The sequence below is a fragment of the Primulina tabacum genome, chromosome 2 (assembly GCF_025594145.1).
Source record: "Primulina tabacum isolate GXHZ01 chromosome 2, ASM2559414v2, whole genome shotgun sequence".
NCBI lineage: Eukaryota > Viridiplantae > Streptophyta > Magnoliopsida > Lamiales > Gesneriaceae > Primulina > Primulina tabacum.
Window position 1 is genome coordinate 9,946,356 of NC_134551.1, and position 18,432 is coordinate 9,964,787.

Consider the following 18,432-nt stretch of genomic DNA (forward strand, 5'->3'; position numbering starts at 1 on the left):
CAAATGCGTGATTCTTTGATAGCCAATTCATTCCTAGAATGACGTCGAACTCAACAAAGTTTGATTTTGGAAAAACACCATCGGCTTGAAATAGGTGCTCATCGAAACAGATCTTACAGTCTCTGTGCACCCTATGTGTTTCAATTGTCTTATTAGTGGGAGTTGTTAATCTAAAGGGTTCGACAAGTATCTCAGGTATAAGCCTTAATTTCTTAGTGAACCTCTTAAATATACACGAATGAGTGGCACCACAATCAAACAATACATAAGCTGATGTTTCATTGATTAGAATGGTATCTGCCACAAATTCTTTTGAGTCATCTGCCTCTTCCTGAGTTATTGCAAACACAAGAGCATTAGGTTTATTTTCCTTTGGCTTTTTGGGTGTAGTATCAGTATTTGACCATGTCTCTCTCTTAGGCTGAGACAATCAGCAATTCAATGTCCCAACTTCCCACAATTGAAGCATGCACCAGACTTCTTACGGCATTTCCCAGAATGGCGGTTATTGCAGATGAGACATATTTTGACCTCTTGGTAGGTGGGTTGGACGAAGTGCCTTTGAATGTTCCGCTGGACTGGTTTGGTCTTTTTAATAGTTGTTTCCCTTGAGACGATTGCCAGTCAGAGATTGCTTATTCTTATTCTCGTCCTCCCGATGCTTGATGTCCACCTCAGCTCTTATTGTTGCGCTCATTAGATCAGCAAAGCTTGCTGGTTGGTAAACTGCTAAAGCTGACTGAATACGGCTGCTCAAACCACGTTTGAACCGATGCATTTTCAAGGTATCATCAGCCATGATAGTGGGTGCATAGGTTCCAAGCGAGTTGAACTTTGAAGTATGTTCCACCACAGACATATCCATAGTTTGAGCGAAATTTTTGAACTCACTCAACTTCTATAATCTCACTTCAGCTGGGTAGTACTGTTTCAAGAATAGCTCTCGAAACTGTTGCCATATGATTGATCCATCTGCTGTCATAGTTAATGAGACTGTCTCTCACCATTTGGCTGCTCTTTCCTCTAAAAATGGTGTCACCACATCCACTTTGAACTCGTTGGGAATCTCGAGTAAGCGGAGTTGGGTCTCGATATTTTTGAGCCAATTTTGGGCAACTTCGGGGTCTGGGTCTCCTTTGAATGTTTGAGCTTGATTTTTTTGGAGAGACTCATAGTGATACTTGAACTCATGTGGCCATTAAATCAGCTTGACTTAGGCCCAATCCGTGTGGTGGCTACAGAGGTAGGTTCCCTTCGTTGTTGGTGTTATTACGGTTGTTGTTGCGATTTCCGTAGCGTGGGTTGCAGTGGTTTTGTACTGGCCTTCCGTCCATGTCCTACAAGTGTGCAAGTTTCTAAGATATAACATGTATCAATAAGTCAAACATGAACTGAAATCGACCACTGATAAAACCAAATAAATTTTTTATTGATTCAAACGAAAAAGGGAAAGTAATACAATTCCAAGTTTTAGGAAGCACAAAATGAGAGAAAATTCATGAGAAAACAAATGGATTATAATTCTTTATTACAAATGATCACAACACTAAATCCTCAATCATCTAAAATCTTGCCATCTCCTACTGTTTCGTCTTCCATTGGCTCTTCTATTCGTTCTATTTCAGGTTGCAAGACGATAAGGGCATTTTGAAGTTGTTGAACCTGATTCTGTAAGTGTTTGTTATGCATAGTCAGATGTTGCACCGAATCTTGCTGTGGAGCCCTTAACTCTTAATCGTTATTACAATGTCATTTAATTAGGGTTAATTAATTACAACGAAAACGAGTTAAAATTTTCTTTACAATGAGCCTAAAATATATTATTTGAATACTAAAAATAGTATTTTCACCACACATCATAAAATATGCCCACACATAATCAAAATCAACTACATACAAACAAACTCATATCCTCGGGATATAGATACATATATATATACTGGGAAACAAAACATAAAACCTCAGCTCAGATGTGACTCCCTCCAGAAGTACCATCTCCGGTCTCCTGATATCCTGGAGTACCTGCTATTGTCCACACACAAAGACAACAACAGCCCCCTTTGGGGGTGAGCAAAGCTTCGTATGAAACAACCATCATATATACAACAGATATCTACACAATGTATATGATATGATATGCATGTATGTCGTGGAGATATCAGATCAAATGCCCATCTACTGAGCATATATCGGAATCAAACGAATCGCTATCAAATCAATGCTTGAGCTGGCACACCGGCCTCAATCAGGGACACTCGTATGATAGTGTCGACAAAGCGCCATCAAATCCCAAATCTCAATCAATAATCGGGGCAAAAAATGACTATGCTTTAAGGACCACATAATGCCAAACATAGCATCATGTTCACAAACTCCAGAATCAAATTCAATCATATCAAGGTATACAAGGATCATAGCTCAACGTGCATGTCATGTATCGATGTATGCATCAAACGATGTGTGTTAACAAAATATTTATTTTATACATCGATAATCCAATCATAATATCATGTATGCCACATCAACTCAACAAATAAGGCATATAGACACATATTCTCAATCAAATCAATCAGACATATATCATATGATTCAGAAACCTGTCGTATGTTACTTGGTTTCAACATACCTCAATTCTTCGTTTCAGTTGATGTAGCTTGAAGATATCAGTATAAAAAACTATCTACATCAATAACATATTTTTTTCAATTAATAACAACTGACAAACAATTCTCCAATCTCAATCTAATGATTAAAATTCCCTAATTATAATAAATTGAGAATAATTCAAAATAACATCACTATAATCATCTCTTCTTCATTAACATCATACACTATTCAACAATCTTCAATTTCTGTATGATTTAACAATTTATCGGATTTATTCCAAAAATCGACGAATTTCAAGCATCACCAAAAATATAAAATTTATACTTCAAATCGAAGACCTCGTGTCAACGATCCCAGAACTGAATTCGGTTCGTCGATTGGATAAACCGATAAGTCGCACGATCGAAAAGAAAATCGAAAACCTTCTTCTCTCACCTCTCTGCTCTCTCTCTGTTGAAAATGAAAGAATGAACTTTCACGTAACTTTACATTTATCTTTTTTTTTATTATTATATTATATTATATTTTTTATAATATATACTATTTAACACTTTAACATCGGCATATCTCTTTGGACCAGTCAAACGATCAAATTTTTCAAAGCTCAAAACATGAAAGTTTTAACACTATCTATTAGCTTTCCAATGAAATTGATCTCATTTCATTTGGACTAATACTCAGACAGTTATGCTAAAAAACAATAACATGTGTCACTAATTATCATTTTTCTCTTAAAATTAATTCATTATTTTTCAACTTATTTACAAAAATACCATCAAAATAAATTGAATACTTTTCAAATTATTTACAAAAATGCCATCAAAACTATTTTAAAAGTTGTTGGACTATTGTTTATTCTCGGGGTCTCACATTTCTGCCCAACTTAAAAAATTTCGTCATCGAAATCTCAAACATCTTTTTATACATAATATTGGCAAACAAGTGGAATAGAATCAAACAAGTGCGGATATGATTCTCGAATCTTGCTTTCCATTCTCACGTTAATTCCTCCACACCATGTCGTGTCCAGTGCACTCGAACTAGCGGAATCGATTTATTATGCAATACTTTCTCCTTCCGATCCATAATGCACACATGTTGTTCAACATAGTAAAGAGAAGGATCAAATTCAACCTCATCAGGTGCAAGTACATGTGATGGATCTGGTTCATACTTTCTCAACATAGAAACATGAAATACATCATGAATGGCAGATAAAGCTGGTGGTAACGCCAACCGATAGGCAAGATCCCCAACTCGATCAAGGATCTCGTATGGACCAACATATCGAGTTGATAACTTCCCTCGCATGCCATATCGAACAGTGCCTCTGAAGGTAGATATTTTCAAAAACCTTTTATCATCTTTCTGGAATTCTAAGAGTCGTCTTCGTTTATTCGCATAACTCGTTTGAGGATCCTGAGAAGCTTTCATTCGCTGTCGAATCAACTGAACCTTATCGTTCATTTCCTGTATCATTTCAGGTCCAATCAATTGTTTTTCACCAATTTCATCCCAGAATAACGGTGACCTACATCGTCTCCCGTATAGTGCTTCAAACGGTGCCATACCAATACTCGTTTGGAAGTTATTATTGTAAGAGAATTCTACCAATGGTAAGGCATCTTGCCATCCAATTCTAAAATCCATCACTATAGCGCGTAACATATCTTCTAACGTTTGAATTTTACGCTCGGTCTGGTCATCAGTTTGAGGATGATACGCAGTACTCATAGCCAAACGTGTACCCATAGCTTCTTGGAAACTACGCCAAAATTCAGAAGGAAATCTGGAATCACGATCAGATACAATTGAGACTGGAACACCGTGCAGTCTCACAATATTCTCGATGTATAAACGGGTCATTATCTTATAAGGGTAAGTCCGTTTATACGGAATAAAATGTGCAGAATTTGAAAGTCAATCAATAATAACCCTAATAGCATCGCAGCACTTGGGCGAATGAGGTAAATGAGTCACAAAATCCATAGCAATATGTTCCAAATTCCATTTCGGGATTTCGAGACTATGGAGTAATCCCCCGGGTTTCATTCTCTCGGATTTTACTTGCTGGCAGACAAGACATTTCGAAATAAATTCAGCAATGTTCTTCTTCATATGTCTCCACAAGAATTGAGGTCTCAATGTCAAATACATCTTTCGCCTCCAGGGTGAATACTGTATTTGCTGTGCTTCTCGAAGAAGGGCATATTTCAAATCAGAATTATTAGGGACTACCAGCCGACCATTAAGTCGTAAAGAACCATCAGACGCAATCTGAAATCTCGAATGATGTCCTACAAATACAAGTTATTTAGACTTCTGGATCTGAGCATCGCTTCGTTGGGCCTTTCGTATTTTCGATATCAAGTTCGGCTCAATTTGTCATGCTGAGACAGTGACAGAATTCCAATTCGAGTGAAAAGTCCAACCAGAAGTACATATATCCTCATGTACTTTGGCGACATTGACAGAAGCTAAAACAGAATCATGAACTTTACGGCTAAGGGCATCCGCAGTAACATTCACCGATCTAGGGTGATACTGAATCTCACAATCAAAATCCTTCAGTAGATCCATCCACCTGCGTTGCCTCATATTCAAATCAGATTGAGAAAAGAGATATTTCAGACTCTTGTGGTCTGAATAATAAAAAATTTTCTCCATACAAGTAATGACGCAAAATCTTCAGTGCAAACACAATGGCGGCCAATTCAATATCATGAACAGGATAACATATTTCATGAGATTTCAATTGACGAGACACATAAGCAACCACTTTGCCATGTTGCATTAGAACACAACCCAAACATTTACCAGATGCATCTGTACACACTACAAATCCTCTTGTACATGAGGGAATAGTAAGCACAGGTGTTGTAGTCAATCTCGTCTTTAATTCAAGAAAACTAGCTTCACATTCATCTGACCAAATTAATCTCTGATTCTTCTGTGTCAGTTGAGTAATAGATTTAGCTATCTTCGAAAATCCTTCAATAAAACGACGATAATAACCAGCTAAACCCATGAAGCTACGGATCTCAGGAACATTCTTAGGTCTCGGTCAATTCAATACAGCTTCAACCTTCGCAGGATCAACTGATATGCCATGTCTCGAAATGACGTGGCCCCAAAATACTACTTTGTCCATCCAGAATTCACATTTGGACAATTTAGCATATAAATGGCTAGTACAAAGAGTTTGAAATACCAGTCTCAAATGTTCCGCATGCTCCTTTTTTGATTTCGAATATACAAGAATATCATCAATAAAAACAATAACGAATCGGTCAAGATAAGCTCGAAAGACACGATTCATTAAATCCATAAAAACAGCAGAAGCATTCGTGAGACCGAAAGGCATAACCAAAAACTCATAGTGGCCATATCTGGTACGAAAAGAAGTCTTAGGCACATCTTCTTCTCTAACACGTACTTGATGATATCCAGAACGAAAATCTTAGCGTAAACAGAAGTACCCTGAAGCTGATCAAATAAATCATCAATACGAGGAAGTGGGTACTTGTTTTTCACAGTAGCCCGATTCAATTGCCTATAATTGATACACATTTGCATAGTACCATCTTTCTTCCGAACAAATAAAACTAGAGCTCCCAAAGGTGATACAGTCAGTCGAATATATCCTTTATCGAGAAGATCCTGTAATTGTTCTTTCAATTCCTTCAATTCCAATGGTGCCATGCGATAAGGAGCTTTCAAAATAGGTGCAGTTCCCGGTACAAGATCAATACTAAATTCAACTTCTCGATGAGGTGGAAAATCAGGAATCTCATCGGAAAATACATCCGGAAACTCTTTCGCAACGGGAATATCAATAAAAAGGCTATTTCTTCGAGACATCAATAGCGTATACAAGATAACACTCATCCCCGCTAAACAAAAGTCGAGACATTTCCAAAGAGGATACCAATGGAATTTTAGCTTGGGAATCTTTGCCATAAAAATTCCACTTGGGTCCATCAATAGGTCGAAATCGAACCACTCCATGAAAACAATCAACAGTAGTTCGATTTGTTGTCAAGATATCCATGTCAACAATACAATCAAAGTCGTGCATTAGGAGGACAATCAAATTCAAGAATATCACATTATCTTCATAGATCAATACACAATTATGCACAACTTGCTTAGACAGAATAATCTTCCCTGCTGGCATGGCTATCGATAAGGTATCATACAATGGGGTACACATAATATCATGCGATCCAACAAATGCATGAGGTATGAATGAGTGAGATGCTCATGTATCAAATAAAACACGTGCAAGATAATCGCAAAGCATGCAAATACCTGTAATCACACCACCAGGAGCTTCTTTCGCCTGATCCTCAGTCATAGAATACACTCGAACTTGAGGAAAGCCTTGGACAGTCTGACTACTAGGTCCTCTATATCGTGGAACATTTGACTGCTGAAAAGAAAAACCAGGGACAGCAGGTCTCATCATACTGGGGCCACCTCAAAATCTTGACTGGGGTTGGGAAGAAGTCGTACCCCAATTAGGACATACTCGAGAGAAATGAACTTCCTGTCCACAATGATAACAAGTACCAAAAATACCTCGACACTGCTCGATAGTATGTTTGCCTCCACAATGGCCACAATAAGGAGAAATCACGGGACTCCCTCTCTGGGATCCACTGGAACTAGAAGAAGATGACGAAGCAGCAGAACTAGTCTTCTTAAATTTCCTATCTCTCGGACGCAAAGTAGGCTGCTGAGCTGTCACTGGAGGTGGAGGAGCATACTGAGGACCTCCTCGCCTTAGTCCAGATTCGGATGCATTGACTCGTTCAACTGCCTCTGCGTAGCTCGTAGGAAATCCTGAAATGACAAAAGAATATATAGCAGGATGTAATCCATTCACAAACCTGTTATATTTCGCTTTTGCATTTGCCGCTACGTGAGGTGCATATTTCAACAATGTAGAAACTTCGAAGCATACTCTGCAACAGTCATCGTTCCCTGCTGCAGACTATTAAATTCATTCTCTTGGGCAGTATAATACGACGGAGGAGAATACTGCTCCAAAAACTGGGCCTTGAAGACATCCCATGTGACTTCAATCCCGGCTTCTTTCAATCCAATCTCAGCGGCTTCCCACCAAGATTTTTCTCGGTCCTTTAACTGATAAAGAGCAAGTTTCATTTGCCGAGCCTCAGAATATTCAACAATATTAAACAAGTGCTCGATATCCTTCAACCAAGCCTCTGCTCTTTCTGCACTCTCGGTGCCAAAGAACCTCGGTGGTTTCAAATCCTGGAATCGAGCCATCACCAGATCCATGGACAATCCTTCAAATTGTCCAACCATCCTCTCAGTACGACTACTCACAGTTTCATTTGTGGGATCTATCTACAAATATGAGGATGAATATCACAAATAAATATCAATTACACATCATCGTCATCTCATATCATTAATCTCATCAATAACTTACTCAAACTAAATCAAGTACGAGCAAGTAATACAAATAAATCAAACACAAACGCACAATTCATTTATGCCTATTCAAGTGTACACAAGACTCAATCGAGCATTCCCAGCTATGCTCTGATACCATGCTGTGTGAGGCCCTTAACTCCTGATTGTTATTACAATATCATTTGATAAGGGTTAATTAATTACAGCGCGCATCTGTTTCCGAATGATATCATTCACCAGACCTCCCGTAGGGACTTGAATACTCCTTTATGAAACGAGTTAAAATTTTCTTTACAATGAGCCCAAAATATATTATTTGAATACTAAAAATAGTATTTTCATCTCACATCATAAAATATGCCCACACATAATCAAAACCAACTACATACAAACAAACTCATATCATCGGGACATGTCCCGGTATATAGATACATATATATATACTGGAAAACAAAACATAAAACCTCAGCTCATATGTGACTCCCTCCAGAAGTACCATCTCCGGTCTTCTGATATCCTGGAGTACCTGCCATTGTCCACACACAAAGACAACAATAGGCCCCTTTTGGGTGAGCAAAGATCCGTATGGTACAACCATCATATATACAACATATATCTACACAATGATATATGATATGCAATCCATGTATGTCGTGGAGATATCAGGTCAAATGCCCATCCACTGAGCATATATCGGAATCAAACGAATCGCTATCAAATCAATGCTCGAGCTGACACACCGGCCTCAATCAGGGATACTCGTATGATAGCGTCGACAAAGAGTCATCAAATCCCAAATCTCAATCAATCATTGGGGCCACAAATGAATATGATTTAAGGGCCACATAATGCCAAACATAGCATCGTGTTCACAAACTCCAGAATCAAATCCAATCATAACAAGGTATACAAGGATCATAGCTCAACGTGCATGTCATGTATCGATGTATGCATAAAACGATGTGTGTTAACAAAATATTTATTTATACATCGATAATCCAATCATAATGTCATGCATGCTACATCAACTCAACAAATAAGACATATAGACACATATTCTCAATCAAATCAGCCAGACATATATCATATGATACATATACCTGTCGTATGTTACTTGGTCGCAACATACCTCAATTCTTCGTTCCAGTTGATGTAGCTTGAAGATATCAGTATAAAAATCTATCTACATCAATAACATATTCTTTTCAATTAATAACAACTGACAAACAATTCTTCAGTGTCAATCTAATGATTAAAATTTCCTAATTATAATAAATTGAAAATAATTCAAAATAACATCACTATAATCATCTCTTCTTCGTTAACATCATACACTATTCAACAATTTTCAATTTTTGTATGATTTAACAATTTATCGGATCTATTCCAAAAATCGACGAATTTCAAACATCACCAAAAATATAATTTATACCTCAAATCGAAGATCTCGTGTCAATGATCACAGGACTGAAGTCGGTTCGTCGATTGGATAAACCGATAAGTCGCACGATCGAAAAGAAAATCGAAAACCTTCTTCTCTCACCTCTTTGCTCTCTCTGTTGAAAATGAAAGAATGAACTTTCACGTAACTTTACATTTATCTTTTTTTTTTATATTATATTATATGTAAGAATTGGATTTTTCCACCTTGTAAGTAAATAATTGTAAGGAAAATTTTAGCATAAGATTTTATTTTGTATCAAAACAAGATTTACACATTGGAGAATATTTTATATGGGAAAGGTGGAGATACTCTTGGATAGACAATATTATATTATTAAGCATGCAATTTTCAAAATTAGGAAGGGGAATTTTGCAAGATTTGAATATCACACAAATTAAAGAACTAAGGCATGATATTGCATGGGAATTTCGAAAATTCTCCTAAATTAAATGCCAAAATTGGTGATGGTTAGATGTTTGGTTAATTGGAAGGAAATCATCATAACTTTGCACCAAAACCGTAGGATCTAGCCACCATATTTTCAAGCCAAATCAAGGGCCATGAGATCAAGAAATCTCACAACTTAGGTAGACGAATTTTCGAAAATTGGCAAGGATATTGGAGTCAAATATTGAGAGATTTGGAGCAAATTTTGGTATGATTTGAGTATCAAGTTTAGATCCACCATCCTCTCCTATAAATAGTCCACCATACCTAACATTCTCTACCCTATAATTTCGAAAGTCTTGGCTGCAATTTTCGAGAATTCCAGCAGCTTTCCTAGCCAAACTCTGCCCGAAAATCGTCCCAAAGTTAGCCTAAAAATCAGAGCCGAAGCGCCATCCGAGCAAGAACGAGAAGCGACTCAATTCCCGAAGCCAAACACCTACGTTTTTAGCATCAATATATACTGTAAGTGGGCTGTTTTAAAGAATTAATTTTGATTATGCATTCTTCGTGTGTTTTTGAAAATACGGTCGAGTACATGTTCTTTTCTACTCCTTTTCTTGTGTCGAATTGTCATACTGTTTTAAGCACTGTGAGGAGTCGACTATATATGGGTGGGAATCCCAACCATGACGTACCCTTACGCGGTGGGGGATATAACCGCTATACAGCCTCGCCCCCTTAGAGGAGTAAAAATTAGGGACTGACGTCAGTAAACCATAGAAAATAGATAAATTACAGTGGCTGGTCAATGTTATGTATGTGTTATGAATTATGTATGCAAGTCATGTTGTTTCGAAATATATGCATGTTGTTTTGTTGTGCTCGATACGCCCCCACTTGCTGAGTATTCCCAAATACTCACCCCCTTACAACCTTCCCAGATAAGCTTGAAGAAGAACTTGAGGAAGAAGAGTCCGAACAATATCTGGGGATGGTGAATGTTCAAGAGTGTAGATTAAGTTTAAGTTTATCATGTTATTAAGTTTTTATCTTTTCGCATTAAACTCTGTCGTTTTTTGGATTTCGGTATTGTAAAGACAATGTTTCCTTTAGTCGAATTATGATATATAAACTGGTTTCGGTTTACACTGTGCTACAAAAGGCTTGTTGTTTCAATTGTGTGATTGTTAAACAACGTCGGTGTCAATCCCGAGTTTTGGGGTGTGACATTTAAGTGGTATCAGATCTGCCAGGTTCATAATCCGATTGGGAAAAATGAAAAAAAAATTTTACAAAAACAATTTTCGGTGGGATTTTTGTCGTGAGGTTGGGGCTGAATTTTACAAAAACAGTTTACCGAAACGGCCCAACGAGTGGAAATCACCACTTCGTCGTGAGGTTGGGGCTGAAATCGCGAAATTCCTTCGTTTAGGCCTCCGAAACGTCGTTTTTGCTGTTTTATGAAATATTCGTAGACCCTATAACTTATCAGAGGAAATTCCGAATTCGATTCCGTCGATTGTTCTGGAATCTTCTCGACATATGCTTCGAACCCATATGTCTAATTCCAAAATTTTAATTTTTGAAAAAAAAATATTTATGTAATTTTCAAAAATTTCGTATATATTGCAAACCGTCCATTGTTCTATATTGTCTCTTTCTGATTCTGAGCATTTCCATTTTTTATTTCAGGAAATGGCTCCATCTACTCCCATGCGACCCCACACTCATGCCCAAGCTGCCATTCATTTGAAGGAGCTTGCCCTTCACTATCAGTCCCATCAGATTCAGCGACTTAGAGCCACACTGAGTGAGAGGAAGAGGGATGTCGAGACTTTAGCAGCTGAGAAAGAGTAGATTCGTGTCCACCTTAACCAGTATATCTATCAGGGTGAGCTAGTTAGAGGTGATAACATGGACCTAAGAGATGTCATAGAACAGTGCAAGTAGCAACATGGAAAGTTACGAGAGGATACGGAGCGTTATCGCAAGGAGCTGGAGGAAGAGAAACAGCAGAATGCCAAAGGTAAGAGGAGACTGGAGAATTTAGGTGGACCATGAACAGCCTTGCGTATGTGAACCAACGTCTGACTCAGCAAGTGGAAACTCTGAAGGACCAAATCAAGAAAAAGAAACAGTACCATCTGCAGTATCAGCAGCATTGGAATGACGAAATGGACGTGGCTGATGCGGAGATACAGGGACTTAAGGCACAGGTGGCACAGCTCACGGAAGAGAACGCCCAGGTCACCCATATGGTGGAGATACTGCAAGAGGAAGAGCCAGAGGAGGAACCGGAAGATGAGGAGCCGATAGAGATAGATGAGCCTATAGCAGCAGTAGGGATGGAGAGATAGATGACTAGAGTGTCTTAGCTACCTTCTTTTATTACTAGGAGTTTATTATTTTTTTTTATCATTGTCGGCATATTATTTCATTCAGTACGATTTTTTTTCGTTCAATACTATTTGTTGCATTCAGTTGTTCATCTACATTTGAAAATTAATAAAGTTATGATTACTTATTAATCTCAGTTATTCCAGCATAACTTATTTATTCAATCATGTCGTTATGCTCAGCAAATTCTTAGAAACGTTTAAAAAAATTGTAGGAAATGGCCGGTAGACCTCCAAGACAAAACCGCAACCCCCGTTATGCTAGCAACAACAATGCCAACGAAGAGGACAATGGACCACCACCTGAGTTCAGTCTTAACCAGGCTGTGGGGACCCGGACGCTAATTCATTTCTTAATCATCTTTGGGAATAATTAGATCAGTTAAATAAGCATGGTCTAATTTTTTTTTAAAAATACAAGAGTACGCAACATATGAAATAACTCTTATTTCATTTACAAGATCAATATCCAGAACTAAGTACAAGTCCTGTACAAAAGTAAATCAAACAAGGTTCAACTCTGGGCCCGGATCTCCACGCTAAACTAGTCCTCTCTCGTCCTCGTCTTGACCCTGATCCAGTCCCACCTGTTGTCATGCACACATACAAACAAGACAACAGCCGGTTAACTCCGGTGAAAAATACATTCCCAGTATAAATCATGTATACATGCAATCATACAAACATATATAAACGCATGAAGCAGATATCCATAACATGTATCACAGTCAGAAACATGAATCGATATCAAACTGTAAATCACACTCTGAACATGTATCATAATCAAAAAACATGAATCGATATCAAATGGTAAATCACACTCTGTGACTCTGAGACTCTGACTCGACTCATTCCTAATCTAGGGATCCCGATCTGAATAAGAACGCAACAATCTCTCACCTACTCTCCCGATCGCGGTGACGATACGTTCTTATTTACGGACTTTGGTCCTGTCCATATCGAATCTCAGCGATAGGAATGAATCAACTCCTAAGCGAAACCGATATGACCAAATATCCGGTGTCTTGGCGACTCAGCCGAAGACTTGGCACATCAGCCAATGATTAGGCACATCAGCCCAAGGACTAGGCACATCAGCCCTATAACTCTACACATCACACATGCTTAACTATAAATCAATAGAATAAGCATAACAATCTCAAACATTGCAACATATCGAGGCAATGACAACTCAGTATGTGATTTTGGGAAACTCAAGTTGAATCAAACTCGAGTTGTGCAATCCCGAATCAACATTAATTTATACCTTTCTCTTCTCGGTTTGATGAAGTCGAAGTCTCGAATTCAAATCTGTCCATATAAATCTGGTAATGACAATATCGAATATACTGTGTCAATGTACAGCTCAATTCAAGACCTGTTCTGATCAATACTCAAACCTAGACATAATCTGATCAATGTCTGCTATACAACGATACAATCTCAATCAATAACGAATCTGATTAATATCAATCTACTGATGTTTCGACGGAATAACAATACAATCTCAATAACCCCGTCATTCTCAACATCACAGATATAATAACATAGCTCATAATCAATATCAGTACAACCCATAATCTCAACAATAAATAAAAGATCATAATCTCAAATCTGTACAATCTCGATCATATTAGTTCTGAAAATCATAATAATTTCATACAGAATCTGCTCTTCAATTCGGTTTCGATTATACGATGTCTACTATGTCAAGAACATCATATATCAATCATATCTGATTCTGGCAGTATCATAATTTCAAATCATAATAGAACGTAATAAAACTTACGTTCAGTTGAAGTCTTTGTCGATAGGAACATAGTACTGAAGTCGGATTGGAATTCTGACGGACGGATCTTGCACAATCACAAATCTTGAACCTCTCTTCGATCTTTCTTCAGTTCTGAGGGAATGAATTGCTTGTTGATATATATACAATGCATGGATAGGGGCAAGTGGCTCACTCCTTGAAGCAACATGTTTCGCGCATATGCGCGACATCAACCGGCGCATATGCGCGAGACACTAAGTCTTGGCGCGTGTAGTCTCGGCAGCTCGCGCATATGCGCGCCCTCACCCGGCGCATATGCGCGAGGTCCTGTGCAACTCTCTGCCACCCTCGCGCACATGCGCGGAACCATGTCGCGCATATGCGCGAGGTCTTTTGCCTAACTCGCGCATATGCGCCCGGCGGGGTCGCGCATATGCGCGAGGGCTCATCCTCGCACATAATTTATTCTTCTTTTCGCCTATCTCGGTCTGATCCGTTCCGTCTATAATCACATCTCAATTATCAACAAATCATTTCAAATTATGATAATCAAATTCTCGGGCCTTACACAGGCCGACCTGATGGCCATAGCCACAATCGTGACAATGACACTGCAAGGGTTAGTGAACCCGAATTCCAATCAACCACCACCACCTCCACCACAGCACGGAGTCAAGTTCCATTATGAATCACTCCGCAAGAACAGGTGTCCAACCTTCAGTGGGGGTGCCGACCCCGAAATTCGCCAGAGCTGGCTGAAGAGCGTGGAGACTCAGCTGCGACTGTTGGAAGTCCCCGAGGCACTGAAATTGGAGGTGATGGTGCTTTTCCTAGAGGATAAAGCAGGCAAGTGGTGGGAAGCAATCTCGCCAGCCATGACAGCTGTAGGACCAATCACGTGGCAGCGTTTTAGAGAAGCTTTTCTGAAACAATATTATCCGGCCGAGGTCAGACTGCAGAAACTGAGTGAGTTTGAAAATTTCAGTCAAGCTCCAGACATGTCAGTTGTGGAGTACACCTCCCAGTTCAATGCCTTTGGATCATATGCTCCAGCAATCATGGCGGATGAACTTGTGAAATTGCACCGCTTTAAGAAGGGGTTGAACAGCAGAATACAATCAGCTCTTGCAGTCTACCAATCTGCCAATTTTTCAAACCTGATGGGCGCGGCTATCCGAGCCGAAGTTGACATTCGTCGAAGAGAAGGGGAAAACAGGAACAAGCGACCCCCTAGCGGCCAACCTTATCAGGGGAAACCAATGTTCAAGAGGTCCAATCAGTCAGGTGGACCTCTCTCAGGGCAATCCCCCGCCACTAACTATCAAGGACTCAAGCCATGCCCAACTTGTGGCTTCAAACACGCCGAGGAATGCCGAAGGCCAGTGGTGTATGCTTTGGATGTGGAAAATAAGGGCACAGGATTGCCGAGTGTCCTACCGCCACCAACCGATCGGCAGGGCCGAACAGAGGAACTGGGCCAAATTCAGGAGCAGGCCCTAGTAAACCAAAGGAGGACAAACCTAACGCCAGGATCTTTGCCATCATTCAGGAAGAGGCAGACGATGCCAATGAAGTCGTGTCAGGTACCATACTTATTCAGCAAGTGCCTGCTTATGCATTATTTGACTGTGGTGCTACCCATTCCTTTATGTCTAAGAGATTTGCTAAGAAATTAGGACATAAGCCCGAGAATAAAGCTGAACCCTTTCGTATAGCCACATCTACAAGTAGGGCCATTGAAACTCACAAAATTTACAGAGATTGTAAAATCAGTATCAGTAATCGGACTTTTAGCGCCGACTTGATACAGTTGATCATGGTCGATTTCGACATCATCTTAGGGATGGATTGGTTAGCAAGAAACAATGCGATAGTAGATTGTAAGGGAAAGAGCGTCAAACTCCGAACCCCAGATCAAGAAGAAGTCGAGCTGAACCTGGAGGACATCCTGATAGTGAGAGAGTTCTCAGACATTTTCCCAGAAGAACTCTCGGGGACGGTCCCGAACCGTGAAGTGCAGTTCGAGATCAATCTGGTTCCCGGTGCTGCACCAATCTCTAAAGCACCTTACAGAATGGCGCCAGCCGAACTCAAGGAGCTAAAAGAACAACTCCAAGATTGCTAGATAAAAGGCAAATTCGACCGAGTGTGTCCCCGTGGGGAGCTCCAGTACTCTTCGTGAAGAAAAAACACGGGAGTATGAGATTGGCATCGATTATAGAGAACTGAACAAGATCAAAATCAAGAACATGTATCCTCTACCTCGGATAGACGATTTGTTTGATCAGCTTAAAGGAGCCTCCGTCTTTTCTAAACTTGATATGAGGACGGGTTACCACCAGTTGAAAGTTAAGGCTGAAGAAATCCCCAAAACAGCCTTTCGAACCAGATATGGACATTATGAATTCACAGTGATGCCTTTTGGTCTGACCAACGCACCAGCAACATTCATGGATATGATGAACAGAGTATTCAAACCATTCCTGGATCAGTTAATAGTGGTATTCATCGACGATATCCTCGTCTATTCTACTGACGAGGCGAGCCATGAAGAGCACCTTCACCTTGCTATGCAAACCTTAAGAGAGAATAATCTCTATGCTAAGTTTAGCAAGTGTGAATTCTGGCTAAGGAGTATGTCATTTCTAGGACACATAATATCAAAAGAAGGAGTGTCGGTGGATCCAAGGAAAGTAGAAGCAATTACTGAGTGACCGAGACCTAAGAACGCCACCGACATCAGAAGCTTTCTTGGATTGGCAGGTTACTATCGGAAGTTTGTCGAAGGGTTCTCCTAGATAGCTGTGCCACTGACGAAGCTCACACAGAAGACGCAGAGATAGAGAAAATCCTCGGGAGGGAAATGAATTAATCCTTTCGACTTTTCGGAATCTCTTTCGAATACATCAATTGCGCTACAGATGGTAAATACGGAGTCCAATTCAGCCGCGTGACAGGGCAAAGGCAGTAATCTCGACGGAAATTGAGCATTTTAACCTAACAGATGTAAATGGTGAAGAATTAGAATGAAACCCTCCCTCCAGATATGGAACTGCCGTTTACAACTCTTTGATCCTGCTTCGACCGATAGAGCTGAACCCAACAGCTACAGTTAAAGTTCCATTAAAGAGCGTTTCCACGTGGTAGAACCACCACTTTATCTATTTAAAGAAAAAGAAGGAGCTTTTTCCAGCTCTGAAGCTTCCTTCTTCCTTGAGAGCTGGGTATTTAATTTATTCGGAGCTATTAGAGCGGGATCCACTTTTTGGGGAATATCTTGACTTCTTCTCAAACAAATATCCCCTAAGAGGGATATACTCGTCACCTCTGTACCCGAAACAGATGCACTGCGCTATCCAGCGCGTAACCTTACCTGGAGTGAGGATTGCGAGAAGAGTTTCCAGACATTGAAAGAGAAACTCGCGTACACGCCAGTGTTGATCCTGCCCGCAGGGAATAGAGATTTCACTATTTACAGTGACGCCTCTAAGGAAGGTCTGGGATGCGTACTAATGCAAGAAGGAAGAGTGATCGCCTACTCATCAAGGCAGTTGAAACCGCACGACCAGAACTACCCTACTCATGATCTGGAGCTGGCAGCGGTTGTCTTCGCCTTAAAGATTTGGAGACACTACCTCTATGATGCTAAATGTGAAATCTTCACAGACCATCAGAGCCTCAAGTACTTGTTTACCAAAAGGGAGCTGAATATGAGGCAAAGACGATGGATCGAACTTCTGAAGGACTATGACTTGACCATAAGCTACCATCCGGGTAAAACAAACAAAGTGGCTGATGCGCTAAGTCGGAAGGGCCCAGGAAAGGTAACTCTAGCTTCCATCTCGGCCCAGCCATGTCTGCAGGAGACCGTCAAGTTAAACCAAGATCGAGACCTGGTACTGACCAAACTTAAGGAGCACGTCATAGAAGGGAAGTCTCACGATCATCAGATTGATGACAAGGGAATCTTATGGGTGAAAGAAAGACTGTGTGTGCCCAACAGTGACAACCTTCGCCAAGAGATAATGGCAGAGGCGCACAATTCAAAATTCTCAGTCCATCCAGGTAGTACGAAAATGTACAGGAATCTCAAGAATAATTTCTGGTGGAATGGCATGAAAAGAGATGTAGCCGAATTTGTCTCCAGATGTCAGGTATGTCAGCAGGTCAAAGCAGAACACCAGTGACCTGGGGGATTACTGCAACCTCTGGAGATTTCCGAATGGAAGTGGGAGCATATTTCCATGGACTTTGTGGTAGGATTGCCAAAGTCTAGGCAAAGCCATGACGGTATATGGGTGATCGTAGACAGACTCACGAAGACTGCACACTTCCTACCCGTCCGCATGAATTACAATCTCGACAAGTTGGCTTCACTG

At 39.9% G+C, this 18,432-nt stretch overlaps 1 protein-coding gene across 1 annotated transcript; it reads left to right on the top strand.

The window, feature by feature from the left end:
- Window positions 1-14,634: 14,634 nt before the first annotated feature.
- On the top strand, window positions 14,635-16,178 carry LOC142537482 (uncharacterized). Its single transcript, XM_075642993.1, has 2 exons — window positions 14,635-15,552; window positions 15,603-16,178. Exons 1-2 carry the CDS (start codon window positions 14,635-14,637, stop codon window positions 16,176-16,178), a joined length of 1,494 nt encoding a protein of 497 aa, XP_075499108.1.
- Window positions 16,179-18,432: the final 2,254 nt, after the last annotated feature.

Coding starts and splice junctions, on each gene's coding strand:
- LOC142537482 (XM_075642993.1), top strand. CDS start 14,635: ATGGCCATAGCCACAATCGTGACAATGACACTGCAAGGGTTAGTGAAC. Junction 15,553..15,602: donor AAATTCAGGAGCAGGCCCTA/GTAAACCAAAGG, acceptor GCCATCATTCAG/GAAGAGGCAGACGATGCCAA.